The 22,356-nt window shown below is 44.6% G+C and overlaps 1 protein-coding gene across 1 annotated transcript in view; it reads left to right on the top strand.

Annotated features, from left to right (window-relative positions):
• LOC129384190 (uncharacterized) overlaps positions 1-22,356 on the top strand; it is a 123,013-nt gene that overhangs the window by 63,741 nt on the left and 36,916 nt on the right. The window contains exons 20-22 of the mRNA XM_072284104.1: positions 3,397-3,426; positions 7,189-7,212; positions 11,426-11,515. Coding sequence (XP_072140205.1) covers positions 3,397-3,426; positions 7,189-7,212; positions 11,426-11,515 — 144 coding nt within the window. The remainder of the gene's footprint in view (positions 1-3,396; positions 3,427-7,188; positions 7,213-11,425; positions 11,516-22,356) is intronic.

A 22,356-nucleotide genomic window follows, 5' to 3' on the forward strand; every position in this document is an offset into this window, starting at 1 on the left:
CCTTTCAGTTTGCTTGTATGAACGTTCGCTCCTTGCTTGATATTGTGGTTTGTTAAGCATTCACATTTCACTACTGAATTTCGCCAATAGATAATATATTGGTATCAAGAAATGGGCTTGCAGTACATTAACTTTAACGGCACGACTTTGGCATTTGGCGCTGAATTGCTGGAAAAGTTGCCACGTTTCTCGGCGGTCTGATCGCGAATTTGTGCACTTTTTTTGTATACACTACCATTGCCCAAAGCCAGGAATTACACTTTAACTCCAGGACATGGCAATTATCCTTTGATAACAAGCTTCAAGGTTGTCCAGGCTTGTTATTAAAGAAGTCATCTTTTTATATGTAGAAGTCTGCCTTTTCTGATCAGATAAATCGTTTACTGTACGCTGCTTACTCTGAAGTGATAATTTCATCTGTTAGTGAAAGTGTGGTTCGTGGCGTCGACAGAACAAATGACCAAGGCAGTAAAACCAAATTAGAAGACAAAAGGAAAAACACAGTAGTACCGTATGTACACAAGTTGGCGCATGGGCTTAAATGCGTTGCTTCAAGGTACATCAATGATGTTCGTTTTTCCGCGAAACATAACATACGTCGCATACGCTGGTTAGTCGATAATTTGCTGAAGGATAAGCAAATAAAGGGAAAGTTCACTGTCAAACATGTGGACTGGTACATCACTTTTGTTATGCAGGTTGTATATGTAATTACGTTACCTTGTGGTAGAGAGTACGTGAGACAAACGACGCCTTGTGTGAATGTTCGACTTAGGGAGCATGAACTATCTCTTCAAGGGGTTGCGTTACTTCTCCCGGAGCATCGCAAGTCGTCAGATCGTCACCCCTGTTTAAAAAAAACGTGAGATTTATAAACAGGCGAACCAATTAACAAAGGAAGTCGCTTAGGGTTACAATATAAACATTACGGACAAGGCATGTATCAGCGAACCATGTATCGCTCTTCATGACAAGGAACTGTGTTACGTATGCCTCGTGCATGTCATGGTCGTGAACTGGCATATATATATATATATATATATATATATATATATATATATATATATTTGCGTGTGTGTGTGTGTGTGTGTGTGTGTGTGTGTGTGTGTGTGTGTTTGTGTGTGCGTGTGTGTTTGTGTGTGTTGGACATAAATAAAATATCAGTTGGGAGTCAGTGCCATGTCGTCGTTTTATACCTTCCATTTGTCCGTGTGTACTGTTGCGCTGGAACGAACCTTACTATGAATTCAGACATATTGTGTGCAGCCACTCTCGTCCCCGCAGTGGAGGTCCTGTTGGTGGACGAGGTAGAGCGGCAATTCGGCCGTCTTCCCACTATGCTGAACCTTGACGACTGTGACGCCATGTGGTCGGACGAGGGCTCCAATGTAGATGTGCAGTGCGACATTCGTTGTCATACAGCTGGCCGATGGAAACTGCTGGAAGAACTGCTTGTAAAGTATAATTGACACAGCAGTTTCCGTGTCCAGTGCGATTTCTAGCAGAACACCGTTTATAATTCCGCCAAAATACCCTTGCGACTTGCCAAAGCTACTCGATCTGTAATGTCAGCAGTCGGCTCCTGCTTCGCAACCTTTATCGTTTTCTAACTGCATGTTTAATTATTGTCTTTTTTTGCCTGTCCGCAAATGTGCTCTCATCGCTACGAAATGCCTCTACCTTGCACACTTATTACAAGTCTCCTTGATATGCGGGCATAATCAATGATTGTGGTTAAGGGTGCCCCAGAGGAAACAAGTCGGTGGCAGCTTACCGGCCATGGCTCTTATCTTGAACAAATTAGTGGGTACTTCTTTGTCCCCCGTTTGCACTTGGTGCAGCTGCGTGCCCCCCCCCTAGCTCGAGTCTCGGCTGCGTTCTTCCCGGGCTGCTTCCAAGGACAAGGTGCCGACGACTGCTTTCGGCAACGTCTTCGGGTTCTCCTCTTCGGCAAAGATCACTGCATGCACGTCCTCCCGGAGGAGCCTGCAGACGAAGCCCATCCCAGAACACTTCATCTAAATAGGTTTCAAATTCGCCGTTCTTGGACATCATGAAGTTTCACCATCTACTCAGACTGTGTCTCGGTATCTTGCCTTTGTGCTGCGCCCTCCGGTAGGACTTGGCCCGCTTGGCTTTGGAGCTGAGTGGGCTGTTCATCTCGTCGCAACCATTTACCGACAGTAGGGCAGGCGCCGTCAATGACTTCAGAAGCCCAGAGGTTTGTGGGCCGAAGATGCTCATCCATGTGTGAAGGTTTTCGCTGCCAGGAACGCGATTTACCTTGAGAAACGATGTGAATATCTCATGATAGGCTGCTCAATCGCTTGTGATATTATCCAGCGGCTCCATTCGGCCAAGCTGTCCAGCAAATGTGTATTGCCATCTCTTTGCCAGCTATGCGCACAAAGCAGCAATCGGTGTCTCAACTCATCCAATACAGAAACTTAAGCTGAGGCTAATTACTGGGACATTTGCTTTCTTGAGAGTACCGACGGGCTGTTTCAGCATCTCTTCAGTCCCACCCTCGTTGCCAAGTGTTACGTGTCGGCCAGGAACGGATAAGGCAAGGTTCCAAATGAAAACGGCGTTTCTTGCTCGGCACTTACGGGCGCATAGTCACATCCGAAATGAGCAGAATATCGCACTGAGCATGGCTTTTTAAGCACTCGCTTATACAAGCTTATAGAATGCAGTCTGTTTATCAGGCACGCGATCGCCGACAGAACAGTTGGGGCCGCGAAAGGACCGATGGAGTGAAAAATGCAAGGAATGACGTTAAGGGACAGCAAGACATTGGTGGGGATAAGAGAGCAAACCGGGTAAGCCGATATTCTAGTTCACATTAACAGGGGAACAGGAGCTCGGCAGGCCATGTAATGCGTAAGAGAGATGACCGGTGGTCTAATAAAGTTTCAGAACGGGTTTCAAGGGAGAGGGAGCGCAGTCGAAGACTGCGGAGAACTAGTTGGTGTAAATTACAAAATTTACAGCCATAACTTGGAATATAGTAGCGAAAAACATGGGTATTTCGAAATCTACCCTTCTCCACCCGGGGCCTTTCCCTCCCTTCTATACTTCCCTGGTAAAGTAGCATGTAACCGAATACTTCTAGATGTTTTATATGTCCTACCTAGACGTCCTGCGTCAGCCACGCTTCCTTTTCTATTAGGGCATGCTAATCGGCAGCACATCTTTAACTTTTTAGCAGTATGCTGCTTAGCACAAACAGTTCGGAAACCAGCGGCTTTAGCCGCATTTTCAGGGCATGTCTCTTGGTGAACTTTCATTATACTCTACTCAGCTACAATTCCCGTTCTGTCCTACTTGCAATACTTCCGTCGCTGTTTCTCCATTTCTCTTAAGGTATTGGCTAACTTGGCTTGATCTTTCCAGCAGAAGAAACGTTCCCAAGCACAGGAGACGGTGAGTAATCAACACGTATAACTTCATTTTCGGGGACTAAATATTGATCCTGAGAATGTATAATACACACGTAAAGCTGTTCCTGTTGTTGCCACCGTGGAAAATTTAATTCCTAAAGCACAGTTTTATATTTATCCCAACACATTTCTTTTGCGCATTTTCTCTACAAAGAACAAGCCTTTGTAGCGTTAACGACCTTGTTGTGGTACCTGCAGGGGCCTAAAAGTTATGTATTGATGCTCTGTATGCCGAAGCAAGAAATTGCAGGTTACCGTTAGTTATGCTGTTCGACGAGATGCCCGACGTGCCACGTCCGTCAGCGATTGGGAAACTAGCGCATCCCTTTTTTCACAATGCCCGCAGATAACAGATACTTTCTGCACACACTTTGAGTTTGTGATTCAAATTTATTCATAAAAGTATGCGACATGTCTGGCTCTACAAAACGCTTATGTTTATGTAACACATAATTACGAACACCCTTAAAGTTCTAAGTTGTTTTATTATTTCCATATACATGAAGTAAAAGATACACTTTATGACTTAACATATAGTCAGTCTCTAGTAAGGTGTATAATACATGCAACCTGTATAACCGCAAGTGGCAACAAAATGTTTGATGAAGCAAACTGGCACAAGAAGATGAGCCTCTATACCAAAATTAAATAATTGCAATGTTACACGGAGACTTTATAGCAGAAAAAAGACAACCTATGAGAAACATTAGGTACCCCGAAGGTATGAAAAGAAGCTATTATAATTAGTCTGTCGATCTTTTCGCAGAATGCGAGCCTTCATACTGAAGCAGAAAAATCACTGTTTTCGAACGGCATGCATATCACCGTACGGCTGACAAAAAAATTACCAGCTTGTTTAACACGAAGCAACAACTCATTTTAAGGTTCTGACGCTAGGCAGAGCATTAGAGCTCACGTCTTGTATAGGCTGTCGGTGTGATAGCGTGGTGAAGTAGACCAATATATTCTGATTGTATATATGCGGCACTTTCGGCCCGGCGTCTTTCGGATATTTCTCACGAATGTGAAAATCCCATGGTATATATAAATAAGCACGTCTTGGAATCCGCGCTGATGAAGGTGAAACGCAGCAGCCACTCAACATCGCTCCAAAGTCGCCCGATATGAAATATAAACCACGCTTACGAAGCGTACGCGAGGAACGTTATTATTCCTACGGTGGGATTGCTGTTACGAATGAATGATATATTTGAGATTATTGGGTCATCGTGACGAATTGTGTGCGAAGAACTTTGCTAGCGTACATTAGTAAACCATCTCTAAAAATCACAATGCTCATGTTTAAGAGGAAGCTTTAGCTCGGGCCCAACTCCGACTCGGCCTATTCAAATACATGTAAAACGCAAAAGCTTTTTTCTGAGATAAACCCTGGACCAATTTTAATAAAGTATGCTTCATTGGAGAGAAAAGGTCGAATTCTAGTGACTGTTCGAAGCGAAATTTCGATTTAGGTCCTGAATATTGTTAAAACAATTTTCGAAAATTCGGAAGTTTGAAAGAATAGAAGAACGAAGTTTACAAATCCATAACTCTGCATCAAATATAGATATCGTAATTCTGTCAACGGCATCCAATAAACAAATAAAAGCGGACAAATTTGATATCTCATTTTATATCTTATGTGAACTTGTTACGTTTTTTTACAAAGGTTCTGCAATAGCTGTATTTCCATATTACAAAGTTTTTCAGATTCATGCACAACATATCAATTTTGTCCGCCTTAATTAAATTTACTGTTAGATGCAATTCACAGAAGTGCATTATCAGTTTTCGTTTCTGAGCAACAGTGTTGTAAACTTGATAGTTTCGTTTTTTAAAAATTTTTGATTTTTGCCAATCTTTAACAAAAAGTTGAGCTCCTAAAAAAAAATTCGAAACCAACAGTCACTAGAATTTAAGCTTTTCTTTTAACTGCAACAAACCTCGTCAAATTTGGTGCAGTAGTAGCCGAGAAAAACGAATTCTCCTTTTACATGTATTTAGGTAGGAGCACCCGAGCTGAAGCTTCCTCTTAATAAAGAACAGCCCTCGTTTATAATGATGGTGTTTCAAGACCCATAAACGCGAAAATCTGTTATTCTCTCGCAAGCCGCTCTTCCACTACCATTAGGCAAGTGCTCTAAAGATTTCTCGCTTCGGCCTGTGACATATGTTGCTAAACTTAGTGACGAAAAATGGTAAATGAGATGCCCGAGCATCTCATTATACGTGCGACTGTCCAAATGCTACAAACTCTGTTTTTTGGCAACGTAGCCATATATACGTTAATTTCACTGTAAAACTAAAACAAGAAATGCCACATCTTTGCGGTCTATGCAGGAAAATGGTTGTGATGTTTGAAGATACACACAGAAGCGCATCTGTGGTATTGAGATAACGTTAAAAAGGCGTTTCATTCCACAAAATCGGCTACGTTTATGTGGAGAGCGCATTGCTGCGGCGAAATAAATGAAATAAAATTACGTTCCACATTTGCTTCACTTCTTTTCAAATTGAATTTTGAAACGATAACGCAAAAAAAAAAATTACCAACGAATAAGTCATATGTACGCAGACTTGTCTACAAGTGGCGTAGTTTTATTGTTGCCTCTAGCTTTTCAGAAAAAAGAGACACAAAGTTTTCAAAGATGGTTGCGTCACCAAAGACAACGAAAAACAGCCATTATGTGATTTAAGAGTACGGCTTCTTCGCCGAAATTGAATTAAATACTGCGAAGGAGTGCCTTTCTAGCACCGGGAAACAGGTAAACAAACTGAAGTGTTGCTTTTTGTTTATTTGCGTGCTCTACTATGTGCCTGTCTGAAAGGCGACAGGCGCCCCAGTAAGAAATTCGGTGAAATTTTCGTGCCGAAATATGACAGATTGCCAGAACTTGGTCGACATATTCAACTCATGGTGATATTTTCACTGCATTACTTTCATGCAGGACGGCGCACGAGGCCTCGTAAGTGAGAATTCTTTTCCACGAACTACACGCTCGACTGGTGGCAAGCTATAAAATACACTTTTATTTAAAGAACCCGTCAGCCAGGTTGGGGCTTTGCACGCAAACAAGCGCGGTGCTTGGATCACATGGTCGTGATCGAGTGTGCAAAGAATAAACTGGCTTGGTGGCGCGAAGACGGTTGAAATTTTGTATGAAGACGGTCATACAAAATATAGGGAGTGCTCACAAAGTCTCCGACCATCGCACGTGTCATCGGTTAACTAAGTAATGGGCAACGGATCTTGCCGCGACGCAGGAAAGTAACAGAATACAAAAGAAATAGAAAGAAGCAGGCGGGGCCTGTCACATGAACCCGACGCGGTATCTCGGCTCCGTTAAGGCACAACGTAGGGAAGCAACGGCAGAACCGACGGGAAAGAGATGCCTCTGTTTACAGTGATGCTTTCCTCTTAGTTGCATGGTAACAACCCCTCCCCCCCCCCCCCTCCCCCGAACTTATCCTCTGTCCTTTTCTCAGTTTCTCTTCAGTAAATGATTTCAGCACGTACCACATAAAAACGTTCCCTCCGTACTTTCCATAACTTTTGCGGTTTATTTATGATGCATTTTGGATATTTGCTTTTCCACGGTCAGTGATATCCTGGTACACAAAACATTGAATGCAGGGGATTCACGTTAATGCTTGCGCTCAAGAGGCAGATATTCGCAAGTATACGTTGGGCGCTGCTTTCCTTAGATTCTACAACCGCTTAACTATTTACTGCTTTTTTTCGCAGCACGAACGGCCATGACACTGCCAAGTAAGTCGGTACACCTTGCGCTCGTGTTTTGTTGCACGATGTTACATGAGAAAAAGTTAGGCTCTATATAAAGGCTGTTTGACTTCATTAGAATCTTTGAGCATGTATCACCTAAACAAGTCTCTCTTCGTGCTTCTGATCCCTTTTGTGGCTTAATGACTGTAGGCCTTGCCCAGCCGTTCTTTGACTGCAAGTCATTGTGACACTCTGGTACAAAAAAAAATCGAATGCAGCAAATTGTAATGCATAAATGCTTTTAACACGGTCACTCTACGAGTTGGAATGACATATTGTGAATTTCAGGGAGAACTCTAAGTTCTCTTGGCTCCAGGTAGCAGAAATATGGTTTAGGAGCGGAAATGTTTTTATCAAGATTAGCAAAATTTCATTTCAGATATAGCATTACGAAGTTGATCAATTATTATGTTCCAGTAATAGATGTCGCTGTTCTGTAAATCGATTCTATGAGAGGTGTCTAAAACGGATAAATTTGGATACTAATCTACAGCCATCTTGAAGTCTTCATGTTTGCTATGGTTTTACCAAAAGATCTTATAAATTAGTGGCATGTTTCTGAGCGTGTTGATAGCATCAGATTGTCCGATTCAGATACATTATTGCATGCAGTCCACAGGTGAGTAATAGCATTTTTATAGCTTCTTCACAGAGTTGCGTAGTGAGGCAAAATCTTTCTGCAATAATTGTTGCTTGGTTGTTGGTGCGGTAGCTTCGGTAACTACCTCAACCTTGACGACAACTTCTTTGGCGAGTTGGTGCGCTAAAAAGCAACATGTCACCGCAGTCTTATTACAGCAGAAAGGGGGTTAACCAAGGGGCCCGATTTTAATAGTCATGTCATAAGAAGCCACCACTAACACCAATGAAATTATACGGCAAATTACTTGGGTTTAATAAATGATATGGTTTCATTTCATTTTTTTTATTTCATTTATTAAGCACAAGCAATTTTCCCTATGTTGTCCTTGGTGTCAGTGTTTCTTGGCTTCTTATGATATGACTCCATCTTATACGGTGGCTTGAAGACTCCTGCTCTACTTCAACAGCTGCTCAAATTCTGGACATCTTGAAGGGGCAGCGCAATAAGACGAATACACAAGGCAGGAACACACAGGACAGCGCTGGATGCAGAGGATTCACATCGAATGCATCGAACATCGCGAGGAACACTATTATTCACATCGAACATCGAACATCGAATCAGCACTGTCCTGTGTGCTCCTGCCTTGTGTGTTCGTCTTATTGCGCTGCCCCTTCAAGATGTTCAACCAGAACCAACTCGCCCAAATGTCGATCCTTCTCAAATTCTGAACTCCTTTTTTGCGACAGCACGAGAATCTCTGAGCGGACACAGCCAAGTTATCAAGAACAATTTGCTTGACAAGCGCACAGCGTCTTCTTAACCCCTACAGTAGGGTTTAATATGGACGCCTGCATAGACGTCCCTAACAGACGAGTTAATGCATGCTATGTATGGCACTTGCACATTACCTCCAAAGTCCACGTAATCTACAATCTGAAAACGCTTAATCATATATATCCCACAAGAATGAAGCCTGCAGTGAGGCACTCGCCGGTTCAATCAAATGATGCCAGCTTGACCGGAAAATACCACGGAGTCAAAAACATTCAGGCTGCACATGAACGCACTTACGATAAGTGTTTCACGTAGTAGTTCTGCGGAAACCCGCAAGGTGGAGAGAAGTAATTAATGTAGGAAAAATCCCACATCCGCCCGTTCGTAGCAATTGCTACAAAGGAAACCCATACAGCTTCCTCGAAAGAAAAGCCTCACAGTTGACGAAAAATTCGTCCTGGTCTGGGACTCGAACCAGGGACCACCGTCTTTCCGGGGCAGCTGCTCTACCATCTCAGCTAACCAGACAGCTGGCAGATGGCAGGGCGAAGTCGAATTTGTCGACAACACGAAGCAAAGGCAAGTGTTTGTCGTAGTAGCTCGGCGGAAACTCGCAAGGTGGAGAGAAGTAATGAATATAGGAAAAATCAGACATCCACCCGTGCGTAGGAAATGCTACAAAAGAAACCCATAAGTTCCATACCATAACGAAGCCGATATAGCCCCCCTTCCACAGCTATTGCTACGAACGGATGGACGTCTGATGTTCCCTATATTAAGCACTTAAGATAAGTAAATATGCACCCATTCTATACCCGTCCATAATGAACCTACCCATTTCGTTAATTATTACTCTTTGTGCAGCTAGGTGGTTGAAATGATCATGCGAACGTGGTATGATATTGTAATCAAGCGCCACTCTGATCCATAAAATCTGTGAAGAAAGCATTCTTGAATACTAACTGCACCGCCTCACAAATTTTGGCTCCCGGACGGCAAAATACTGATTGCCCCTTTTGTTGCTTTTAAGCAATTTAGAGTACTAAAAATGTACCTTTAAAGCAGAGTTTACACCTAACATCAAACTCCTGTTTCCATCATTTTTAATTCTTTACTTTACCCAGCTGTCCACAGCTACTTGTTCCCGTTTCGTACTTTTGTTTTCAATTTTCCTTTGTGAATTCACAAATACACCATTATCGGGGTTTACGCCTGCTCATGGGCACTTCGAAAGAATACGCGAATTTGATTGCATTGAATAACCAAACTCTTGCGCGTTGTCTGAAGGAAGTTTCATTTTTTGTGGTTTCAATTTATGAATGAGGACAGAAACTAATCACTGCTTCTGTTCACTGTTACCGTTTAAGACTGTTTAGCCAACAAGACTGTTTGAGCTAACATCGGAACAATAGCTTGCTCATCTATGTAAACTTGATTTTGTGCGTCCACAGCACCGATGCATTTCTCGAAGCATAGCAGTGTCTATTGGGACAGTAGCTATTTGGACAAAGTAGTAGTGCTTTATTCAAGTCTTTACTAAACGCATCGCACACTTCACTTTTCAGGTGACAAAACGAGGACTTCCCGTAATTGAGCACTTTTACAAGACCGAAATTTCGGGGGCACAAAATCTGTTGAGTCATTCGCTCTCGCGCACTCGAGATAACATTGTCAAAATACGCCTATAATTGTCACGTGAAGCTGACACAAGCTCTTGTCGAATCGCTGCGAACAAATCCTCAGGAGTGAGAACATGCAGTTTAATTTGTATTTGAAATCGCGTTTAGATTTCTTGTCAGTATTTCAGAAACATGTATTTTTCACAATTTTAGAATATGATTGCAGAAAAAAATACTTTGACCTCTATTTTCTACTCTCCTCCTGAAAAACGAGATGTTTTTTATTCTCAACTTTCATTGGCTAGTTCGACATGTAATATCCCTTGAAAATAAAGTTCACCACCTTTGTCAGACTTCTTTAAAAAGATTTAATGTAATATTTCAAGCAGGTATCCCATATTGGGCACGCATATTCCGGTTTTACAGATCTTGTTATTAAAATAAATCGAAGCATGATGTCATCGCACTGGATTTTGCCTTTAAAACCAACTGCTATATCAAGCCGCTATGCAAATAAGAGAATTGCAGACACTTCAGTAAACCTGAGTGAGTGACCTAATCCCATGGTGTCCTCGCAACATGCCGGCTTCCACGTCATTACGGAGATATGCACATCTTAGAACGCAAAACTAAAACTGATGATGAAAAAAGTATTATAGCAAACTGTTTATGTCGCTTTGAGGCTTGTCAATACTTCCTCTGCAGTTTTCAGGTCACACACCTTTATTGAGAGCGCAAAAATAACAAGACGAAAATTTCATGTCGGCACCTAATTAAAAGCGCTAATCTTTCCATTTAACTGAAGCTGTTTTATTTATGTGGGCTTTCAACGAGAACACAAACCCCATCATATGAAGATGAGATGTACGATGTATTTTTTCGTGCACACCTTTCTACTCATTCTTTATAATCATCCGTGCAACAAAGTGTACAGAGACATAAGGCGCAAATGTTTGCGTGCGTACACTCGTACATAACTTTCCATTGTGCTTCATCGGTTGGTTACAGACGCAGAAACTTCATATATTTTGGTTTCTCAAGTACTACTAAAGTCGCATCTTCCCGATAGCCTAGTGCGATTACGCAATTACAATACGCACTTGTTAGTTTCGGATGAGTGCCGACCATATTTGACGATGTGAGCCCATTTACGACGCCCGAATGTTGTTCGCTATCTGTTGCTGCTGTATAATAATTGAAAATTCACGTGCATTACCAGGTCCATCCGAGTGCCCTGAAGCGATCATGCAGCGCTGTCGAAGGGACAACATGACCTGCGTCATGAGGGGGAAAATGCCGGCTTGTACAGGTAAGCACGAATTATCCCTCCAAATCATTGTTTGTACTACCGTCGTAACAAATGGGTGATCCTAAATGGAGCTACTATCTGTACTGGTTGGTGCGATGCGCTACAGGTTCATAAATTTGCTTTAGCTATTTCATCCAAGCAGCGCAACATGTTAATTTTACTGCGTAGAATAAAGTGTTCGTATAAGATCTGAAACTGACGTTGAACAACGCAAATAAAACAAGGACACAAAGAAACAAATACCACAGACAAGCGCTATGAAGTTCGAATTATGAACCGACAAGCCCTCATCAACGTCTGATTAAAATTTATAAAACTGCAAATTCTGCAATCTGCAGAAATAAAAGCTGTAATCTCGTTGCACGAAGAGAAAGCGAACGCCGTAAATTCCTTCCATTAGCATTATGAGATTTGCATAAGAGTTTCTCGCTTCTTGGATTCAAAAGCAAACTTTTTTTTAGATTCGCTAGAGGTATATAAGAGAAGCAGGGGAAGTTCTTTCTCTTTCAAATAAAGATGTGGCGTGACCTATTGCCTTCAGCTGTGTCTTTGCACTGAATCTTCTGCCTCATCCGTCGAGAAGGTGAACCTTGCCAAGGGACTGTATGGCGGCGGAAGACCTTGGAGGCGACGGCTGCTTCGCTCAATTTCTGAAGTGCCAGAGGTACTGGCGTCGGTGGCTTCTGGTTCAGGATCAGCGGACACAAGGTGGATGCGTACCCGTCGCTTTCACCAGTTTGTGGCGAGAGGAAAAGGCAAGCAGTCAGTTCCAAGCGAACGGCAGTTTACTGTTCGTTTCTGCAGCAGCTACCACGCACAGTTCTTCCTCCTCGGCGTCTAGCGTAACTAGCCCGTGCCATTACGCCTCCCTCCCAAAAAAGAAGAAAAAGAAGAGAGACTACTTCTCCATGCGGCTAGACGAAAGTTAACCGTCCCCTCCCAAAAAAAGAAAGTTGGAGAGATTTTCAATGCCACAAGGAGAAAAGAAAAAAAATGAGAAAGACAACGGACGTGATGACAGGGGCCGCACAACAAAGTTTGTGGATGGCAGTCAGCGCGAGTGGTAGGACTTCATCCTGGTAACGTGAACAATGTCAGAGGAAAGAGGTCTACGGGAGAGGTGCGAAGTGTCGGCTGGGATAACTTCGTAGTTGATAGGACTTAGATTATGCAAATCTATGTAGGGTCCAAAGTATCGGCGCAATAATTTTTCTGAGCGGGCTCGTTGACGTATAGGTGTCCAAACCCACACGAGATCTCCCGAGTTTTATGTGACGTCTCGATGGCGTACGTTGTATCGACGAGCATCTTGACTTTGTTGGGATAGAACTCGTCGCCGTGCAAGGTGCCGCGCTGCTTCGGCACGCAGAAGAAAGGCGTCTGTATCTGGTGTGGTAGGTTGGGACGAAGTTGGTAGGAGCATCACGTCGAGCATAGTGGTGACATCGCGTCCGTAGACCAGACGAAAAGGAGGACATGCGGTGGTTTCTTGAAGCGCAGTGTTATACGCCAATGCCACACACAGGAGCAGTTCGTCCCAATATTTATGATCCGTGGCGACAGATATAGAAAGCATATCCGCAATCGTTTTGTTGAGCCGCTCAGTTAACCCGTTAGTCTGCGGGCAATACACCATTCCCGTACAGTGCGTTGTTCCACTCAACTGCAGGATATCTCGGACCAACTGGGTGGTGAAGGCCATACCGCACGCAGTCTGTGACAACGACAGCGGGAGCACCATGTCGAAGCACAAAATTTTTTAACAAAGTTGGCTACACCTGAAGCAGTTTGTACTGAACGGCTTGTGTTTCGCACTATCTAGTGAGGTTATCAGTGGCGACAAGTATCCAGAGGTCATCAGCCAAAGACTTGGGAAATAGGCTGAGTAAATCCATCCCGACTTGTTCAAAAGGTGAGCAAGGAGCTCATACAGGCGGAAGGAGACCGGCTGGTTTCAGTGGCGGAACTTTGCGACGCTGGTAATCTGGACAACTTCTGACGTACTGCTTCACGGTTCTTGTGAGTTTTCGCCAGTAGAAGTGAAAGTACAGTAGAAGAGTACAAGTGAAACCAAGATTACCGGACGTTGGTTCGTCGTGGCATGCACGTAGAATGTCGTCGCGGAGAGGAGCGGGAACATCAAGCAGGAAAACGGCTGCTGTAGCGCGAAAGTTTCGCTTGTATAGGATGTCGCCACATATGCAGAAAGAGGACAAGTCACGCGCGAACTGCCGCGGGGGTTGTGGGCGGCTTCCATCAAAGTATTCAATCAAGGGCTGGAACTCGAAATCTTGGCGTTGCTTGTGATCTGCGGTTAAAAACGGAACAGTCCAAAGAAAATCAGAGTCGTCGTCAGTATCTAGTGGTGCGGTTTCCACGGGGGCGCAGGAGAGACAGTCGGCGTCCGTGTGTTTCTGGCCAGACTTATAGACGATTGCCACATCAAATTCCTGCAACCGAAGGCTCCATCTTGCGAGACGGCCTGAAGGATTCTTCAGATTCGCCAGCCATCCGAGAGAGTGGTGGTCGTTGACGACGCGGAAGGGGCGTCCGTGTAAGCATGGCCGGAACTTCTGGAGCCCATACAACTGTGAAGCATTGCTTTTCTACTGCTGAGTAGTTTTTTTTCAACAGCAGTCTACGTCGCGGCTGGCATACGCAATAACGCGTTCAACACCAGCTTGAAACTGCACGAGTGTCGCTCCGAGACCAACATTAATAGCATCAGTGTGGACTTCTGTGTCGGCCTCGGTGTCAAAGTGACCAGGTATCGGTGATGTCTGTAGACGTGGCTGAATGTCGTGGAAGGCGTCGGATTGTGCCAGACCCCAATCAAATGTGACGTCGTTTTTGATGAGTCGTTGCAAAGGTTCGGCAATATAAAATAATTGGGCACAAAACGGCGGTAATACGAGCAAAGCCCTAAAAATCGGCGGACATAGTGAGTTGTCTTCGGTATCGCGAACAGAGCAACTGCCATGGCTTTTTCAGGGTCAGGGCGAACGCAGGTGCTGCTGACAATCTGACGAAGAAATTAAAGCTCCACGTAGCCAAAGCGACATTTTTCGGCTTCAGAGACAGGCCGTCATTGCGGATGGCTTGAAGAACCGCCTCAAGCCAGTGGATGTATTGCTCGAACTTGGTGGAAGAAACAACTACATCGTCTAAGTAGACTAGACAGGAGTGCCACTTGAGGTCAGGTATAACTGTGTCGATCATGCGTTGAAATGTGGCCGAAGCGGAATACAATCAAAAAGGAAGGACCTTTAATTGAGAGAGGCCGCCGGTTGCTATAAATGCCCTTTTTTCCTGGTCCCCTTCGCAAACCTTAATCTGCCCGTACCCACTACGCAGACCCATTGAAAAACAGGAGCGGGCATGTCGCAGGCGATCCAAAGAGTCATCAGTCCGAAGAAAGGGGTAAATGTCTTTTTTTCGTGATCTTGTTCAGTTTGCGATAATCGACACATAATCGTAGTGAACCGTCTTTCTTCTTAACTAATACAACAGGTGAAGCCCAAGGACTTGTCGCTGGTTGAATGACATCATTGTCTCGCATTTGTTTAACTTGATGACGAATAGCATCCTGTTCTCACTGCGACACGCGATTAGCGTGTTGGCGAGCAGGTTGGACGGTCGATTCAGTGATTATTCTGTGTTTGATTAAAGGAGTCTGCTTGACCTTCGACGTGGTCGCGAAACAGTCGCAAAATGACGATAGCAGAGTGAGGAACCTCTCCATTTCCGGTTGGTCGAGCGGTGGGTGGACGTTGATGTGAATAGTCAAGTCCACATCGCTTGGTTCCGGAATAGAGCTTGTCGTTACCGAAGCACAGGCGTTGGACTGCGCCGCTGTTTCAAAGTAGGCCAAGGTGGTATGCCTCGCAAACTGCTTGAATTTGCCACAGAAGATGGTAACTAGGATTCTGGTTTGCCTATTTTGGAGCTCTACGAGATCTGGTGCGACGCCGACTTAGGGATAATTAACCAATAACGGTTGTTTAAGGACTGTCGATCCATGTGGTGACTCGGTCGACCGCATACATTCATGGTGCAGTCTTGCTTTTTGTTTTGGTTTTGTGTGTGACGCGGCTTTGATTCACACGAGATCTTTCACCCCTAACAAGGAAGGGCTTCACGAATCATTTGGCTTTGCTGTCTTTCCCCGCGCGCTTATGCATATAGAATTCAATATTTACAAGAGCTCTGCGTGGCCCTAAAGCAGTTGCAGTCAGCGCTTTGTGTTGGCTTCCTTGTCGGTCCCTGCCAATTTGTTGTGCGCTGTGATCGAATAGAGTAACATAGTTCCAAACATTGTTGTTAATTTTGTACGTCTACGATTTCGTTAATCTTGGTCCCCAATCAAAATCGTGCGTGCGGAAGTCCGTGCGACACAGTTTTTCACTAGCTGATAATTTGATATAGGTCGGTGTAATCATTTTTAATGGGAACGAGTGTGCATTTAATTTCGAAGCGTTTGAGCGGAGAAACATCGTTCGGCCCCTAGATAAGTCTTTGTCTTAAACTGGTACGCTGAGGCGAACGCGTACTCGTTTACAATACTACAGGTTCACCATCTTAATGCCGCTGTTCTCCTGCAGTGCACTGTCTTTTATGCCACAGAAATAAATCGCTATAGGATGAACAAAAACGAATTGAGAGAGAGAGAGAGAAAGAGAGCGATGCAAAGGAGAGAGTGGCAGGGAGGTTAACCAGAGTTAAAGCCTCCGGTTTGCTACCCTGCACTAGGGTAAGGGATAGGGAAAGTAATTGGAGGAACTGCTCAGCCGGTGCAATTAACTGCTCATCACTTAATGCTGCAGCCTGGGCTGCGCCCTCTCACCTCTATCGTTAGAGGGAGGGCTGTAAAACGTGTCCAATCTGACCGAATAAACAAATATTTCATATAAGTTACAACCAAAACCATGCGACAACTTTGGGCGCAAGGGCTTTGCTGAGAGAACGCAAATAACATGTTTGAATGGCTCAGTTAAGGTGGCATTTACTTGAAGTGAAGAGCAGATAAAATTATCGAAAATTCTAACCTGAACAGCGCAAAATCGCTTTTCATTAGCAAAAACGCAAGCTAAGAAATATTGCCAAAGAGCCCTAGTGTATGTTGGGCATTCTTTACAAAAAGGCTCGTGCTTGAGCTATTTGATTCGAGTGTCCCAGAACTTTACTTATCCATTTCTTCACTGTACGGTTGTAAGTGTAAGCAACTTTCATCATTTGCATTATTTGCTCACGTTATTTTATATGCATATCACGCTCATTTTTGTGTGTCTTGAATAATGTAGCCAGCTTTTGACGGCTGTGCCTCTGTGTGTGTATAATGTTAAAATTGTAGTTTCTTCATCTGTACGGCCCTACATTTTGGACCAGATCAAGACAGCGTGCGTGCGACCACAACTCAATATATGCAAATATGATGGAAGTCAGTGTAACATGTGCTACAGCTTGCCGTTGCCTTTTGTGTGCGTGTGTATAATTCTGTATATCAGTATAGGCTGGCTTCATACCCTCTTTAGCTAACTCCACCCAACAAATATTCCGGAATCGGTTCCTTTCATCTTCCATTGAAATGTTTTCTATACCTTATCATTATCATGTGAAAAGCAATCGCTGTCACCGTAGCAGCTAAATAACTTTTTGTTCAGTCAAATATCGTGAAGTCGAAAAAGTTGAAAAGAACACGTATTCCTTAGAAAAAGCAAACTAGATTAAAACAACAAATCTTGATCTGCCGACATAACACTTGCAATCTTGAAATAAAGCATGCGCCTCAGTGGACCCCACACTGCCACTTACTAGAACTCGTTTACTATAAGCAGAATGTCGAGCCTAAAGAAATACCAGTTTATTTCAAGTTCGAATTCAGCGCGCTCCAATTTCGTTGAGGTTCAGTTCCGATTCGCTGCAACAAAAATTCGTACTCAAATCCAAATCAAAGCATTTATTTCAATGAAAGAACACCTTCTGGGGGGGGGGGGGGGAGGGGGGGTTGATTGAATAAACGCTGGTATTGATAGCTTGACGGGGCCAAAGCAACCCTGACGATGCATTTGGGAGTACAACAATACGTGCCCAACAGCCAGAATGCACAATACGGTAAATATAAAGCACCGAACCTTTCGTAATAGTACGCTATACCAATAAACTAGAGAAAGCAATGATACGCATACTTATGACTGCCCATAATAGTTGCATTTCTCATAGAAAAACTAAAATATACACTTAAAGAACACCATGACCTAATCATGGTGTTCATGGCATGACCTAATCTGAAATCAAAACGGGTTTGAAGAGTGGGCACGAACCAGTTGACCAGAAGCATGTTGGTCGACTATGTTTTAATGTAGGTTCAGGATAAATGGTTCTGTGCCTAAAAATGTGCATACAACTATTGTGCTCATACTGCATCGGGTGTTAGAAATCAGACCTCTTCTAATGAATATACCGTAGTTTCCATCTACCTATAATGTTCCTCCCTGCGCCTTCAATTCGCTGATTGCTGTCTCAACTTGAGCTTGTCCTAGCTTTTTTTATGGCATATCGGGCTGTTTTACAGTGCGCTGATCGTCGTTTGAAGTTGGTAAGAACAGCTTTAAACCTGTATTACGAAAATAGCCTAGTATGTTAGCGATATTACTGCTGCCTAATTATCGCTTGAGCCAGTTCGTGCTAGCAGTAACGCACATTGTTTCGTTACTGCTAGCGTTGCGAGAATGCTTTGGTATGGCCACACGCATATGCCATAAGCCACCAAATTCTTGTTTCCGGCTGTTGTTTTGTTTTTCTCACCCAGTCCTAGCTTAAGTTTATGAAGACCATGATGAGTGCTCAATGCATCCTGTATGTACATAAAAGATTTCACTGTTCTAACAGGGCCTACTTACTTAGATCTATTATTTCATTCTATTCTATTTCTTTTTTATCATAAACCGCCACTCAAGACCAGCTAATTAAAGTGATAACGTAGGCTGAACGCCTTTCGAATCACTGACGAAGTGGGGAAAAAATCAGTTGGAACAGAACTGTTACGTGACCATGGTCCATATATTAGTTAACTTGGCCATGAAATTTACTTGATAGTAAAATCTTAGTATCATAGTAAAGATTATAAGGCGGTCGTGTCGTTGTTCGCGTTGCGATAAGACGGCACCGATCCCATAACAACTGGCATCGTTTCGGACCCCTGTAGGTGCGGACGGGTCAAAGTGGGCCAAAACCGGTTGGGTGGCGAGAATCGTGATAAGGCGTGAAAATGTGGCAGCCTGAGGGGAACTCCACGTAAAAGGCACGTCTTTCTTCAGATGTTCAGTGAGTGGACGAGCGATTGCTGCAAAATCTTTCACGAACCGCCGGAAATAACAAAAGAGCCCCACAAAACTTCGAACGTCTTTGACAGACTGAGGTACAGGACAAGCCATTACTGCACGGATCTTCTCCGGGTCGGGTTGTACTCCGTAAGCATCGCCGAGAGGGCCTAGCACTGTAATCTGCCGGGGCCCGAAGTGATTATTCGAATAGATCAACTGGAGACCAGCCTTGTGCAAGACGTCAACCACAGCTGCGACGCGCTCAAGGTGTGTCTCAAACGTAGGAGAAAGCACAAGGACGTCGTTGAGCTAACAAAGACAAGTTGACCAGTTGAAACCTTGAAGCAGAGAGTCGATCATTCGTTCGAACGTGGCGGGAGCATTGCATAAACCGAACGGCATAACCTTGAATTGGTAAAGGCCAGCTGGAGTGAAAAAATTTCTTTTCTTGGTCTTGCTCATCGACGGAAATCTGCCAATAACCAGCTCCAAGGTCGATGGAGGAAAAGTTTTTGACACCATGAAGAAAATCAAGAGCATCGTCGATTCGTGGTTTATGAGTAAACGTCCTTTTTCGGGGTGTCTACCAAGTTGACATTTCCAAATTCCCCGACTTTTCCAGGTTTTCCCTGAGTGCCATTGAAAAATTCTCTGAGTGACGTAGAAATATGTTTTATGTAAAGACGGCATGAAACCTCGTCATCTGATGCTGTCACTCTCTAGTAAGTTTATGAAAAAAAATTAGTAACGACTTAATTGAGTTTGAATACTAAGGAGTGGTGTTTATGTTATTCAAAAAGAGAATAGAAGGGAGGGATTAGTAAAATGTCTGCAAAAATATTGCAAATCGAGGTGCACATCCTCAAACACGAATAAAAAGCAGATGCATATAGAAGCAAATATTTTCGAATATGAGCTATTTCTATCAACTGATAGAAGGCTCAGTGGTATGAGGCCCGAATCTTGTCACAAATAATATTCTCTCTCAAGAGCTCGTAAGTCAATCTCAGCTGTCCTGACATACTCTCAGCCCCCGCACGACGCCTCAGTGTTGTGTTTCACTGCTCTAAAGAGTTTATTTGGGCATGGATGATGGGCACCTGCGTCGCGCCATCAGCCAACACTTTCTTTTTTCATATCAAGCTCCTTCAAAACGGCGACAGCACGCTTCCTTTCCCGTTCATTCCTCAATGCAAACGTTCTTTCCGTTCTTGTGCACCTGCCGCCACTCGTTCGTCCCACGGACAATTTGAAGCATCTTCTTGGTCAGTTGCACAGTCCACGTCCGATTTTTTGCACTCCCTAGGGGCTGCGAAAAAGTCCGAAAAATCGGCCAGTTGGAAAAAAATGCATGTCATTTACTGTCCTTAAGGGCTGAAACCGCCACAGGCACATTCGAAAACGCTCTGAAGGCCTGTCGGCACACGTGTTAGGCATATCGGTGCTCATACTGTAACAGGAGATCCCGGATGTACGCGTGTATAATCATGGAATACATATTGTGACCCGTGACAATTGCCCCTTCCGACGCTTGTAATCCTTCACCGCAATACGTGGCGTATGCTTCACCACGTGACAATTCTGTATTGAGTCGAAGCTGATCTTCAGGAACCGGTGTTCAACGCCGCGTGCTTTCCGAGCTTCGAACTCAATTGCGAGGACCACAAAGGCGCAGTCGGTGCCATTGCTGACAGCAGCGAATTCTTTCAATGAAAAACACGGCACCCAACGGCAAGAAGCTTAATAGCTAACGTCCAAGCAGCTAGGTCTAGCGTTGCCGCAGTGGTGCCTACGGCTGCCAGCGGAACTGCGTGCGGTTGCGCTGGTTCGAGGCGGCGAGGTAATCAAAACGGAAGCGGTGGTGGCTTTGATTAATGCCGTTTCGGATCTGCGGTGACGGCAAAAAGTCCGGAAAACTGGACGGCGAAGGTTTCTTGCGTCCGAAATTTCAGACGTTTCGATATATTCACTATATGGGGTACGTGGTGGTGCCGCGAAGCCATCCAAATTATCGGGCATCCGGAAAGTCGGTCGTTGACTGTACACTTGAAACTCCTCCAGCCGACGACAGGGCGTCAAAGAATTCATTACGATTCCGGTCTATTACTGGAGCCAGCATACCGCGACTCTCGGCCCTTTCAACAAAATTACCGCTCCTTTTCGCTGATAGAGGCACAATTTCCCTGAGTTTTCGCTGAGTTTTTCCACACTACTCAAGATCCCTCAGAATTCCCGGTTTTCCCGGTTTTCCCAGTGAGTAGACACCCCATTTTTAGTAATTCGGTTTAGGTGGCGGTAATCAAAGCAGAAACGTCACGAGCTGTCTTTCTTTTTAACGAACACGACCGGCGACGCCCGAGGACTCGACGAAGGCTCAACAATCCCTCTGGCGAGCATCTTGTTTTCTTCCTGCTGAATAATTTGCCGCTCTGCCATAGACACGCGATATGGTCGGCGGTGAATGGGAACAGCATCACCAGTGTTTATCCGATAGTTAACAAGGGTCGTCTGACCAAGTGGTCGATTGTCAGCGTCAAATATGTCGCAGTAGGAAAGAAAAAGGCGATATAGGGTGGCTGCTTGGTCAGGTGCGAGGTCAGGAGCGACCGCGAAACGTAATGGGCCGTTGAGCTTCAAGGCATCCTGCTGGTAATCAGGAGGATCTCGAGACGCGTCAGCTGCAAAAGCAGTGGCGTGGCCGTCTGTCGCTGACCGGAGCGTGGCTACCGCTTTGCCTTCATGTAACATTTGCTTCGTCAAGCCCAAATTGACAGCGGGGAGAAACATCCGATTAGCGGCAAGGGTTACTATGGCGTGTGGCAGAGAGATGCATTGCGCCAGGAGGACATCATGAACAGGTGCGACGACATAGCCGCTATCAGGCATGGTTGCCGTTGGGGCCAATTCGACGAAGGTTAAGGCTTTTGGAGATAAGCGAACAAACGCTGTAGTGCAGAGGGTGTTCGGTTGTTCCGTGCGAACGTCACAGCATACCGGGGGAACAGTCGATGAGGGCAGAATGCATCGTCAGTAAGTCGAGCCCGAAGAATAGGTCATGAGGGTAACTGGTCAGCACGGTGAACAGTACTGGAACTTGGCGGCCAGCGATTCCTATGCGAGCAGTGCACATAGCCCTGACGGCAACAGTGGCGCCATTGGCGACGCGTACGAGTCGAGGGATGGCAGGCTTAAGAACTTTTTTGAGGCAACGACATAGGTTAGCGCTAATTACGGACTCTTGGGCTCCAGTATCAATTAATTCCGTAAACGGAATACCATGTACATCTACTTCAATTAGGCTCGTGTTTGTGAGGAGCATGAACGGAAAATCTGCACAGGACGAACGTGATGCAGCACTACCACCAAGAGCTGCACGGCCTAGGTTTGGCGAGGAAATGCAGCGAGGCTGGGGTGACGGGGAACGACGGCGTTGAGGCGACGGCGATCGCACGGAGGAGCGGCTGTCAGGGGCATCAAAAATAGGGTACAGACGGCGAGGTGAATAACGGCGAGCGTCGG

The sequence above is a fragment of the Dermacentor andersoni genome, chromosome 8 (genome assembly GCF_023375885.2).
Source record: "Dermacentor andersoni chromosome 8, qqDerAnde1_hic_scaffold, whole genome shotgun sequence".
Taxonomy (NCBI): Eukaryota; Metazoa; Arthropoda; class Arachnida; order Ixodida; family Ixodidae; genus Dermacentor; species Dermacentor andersoni.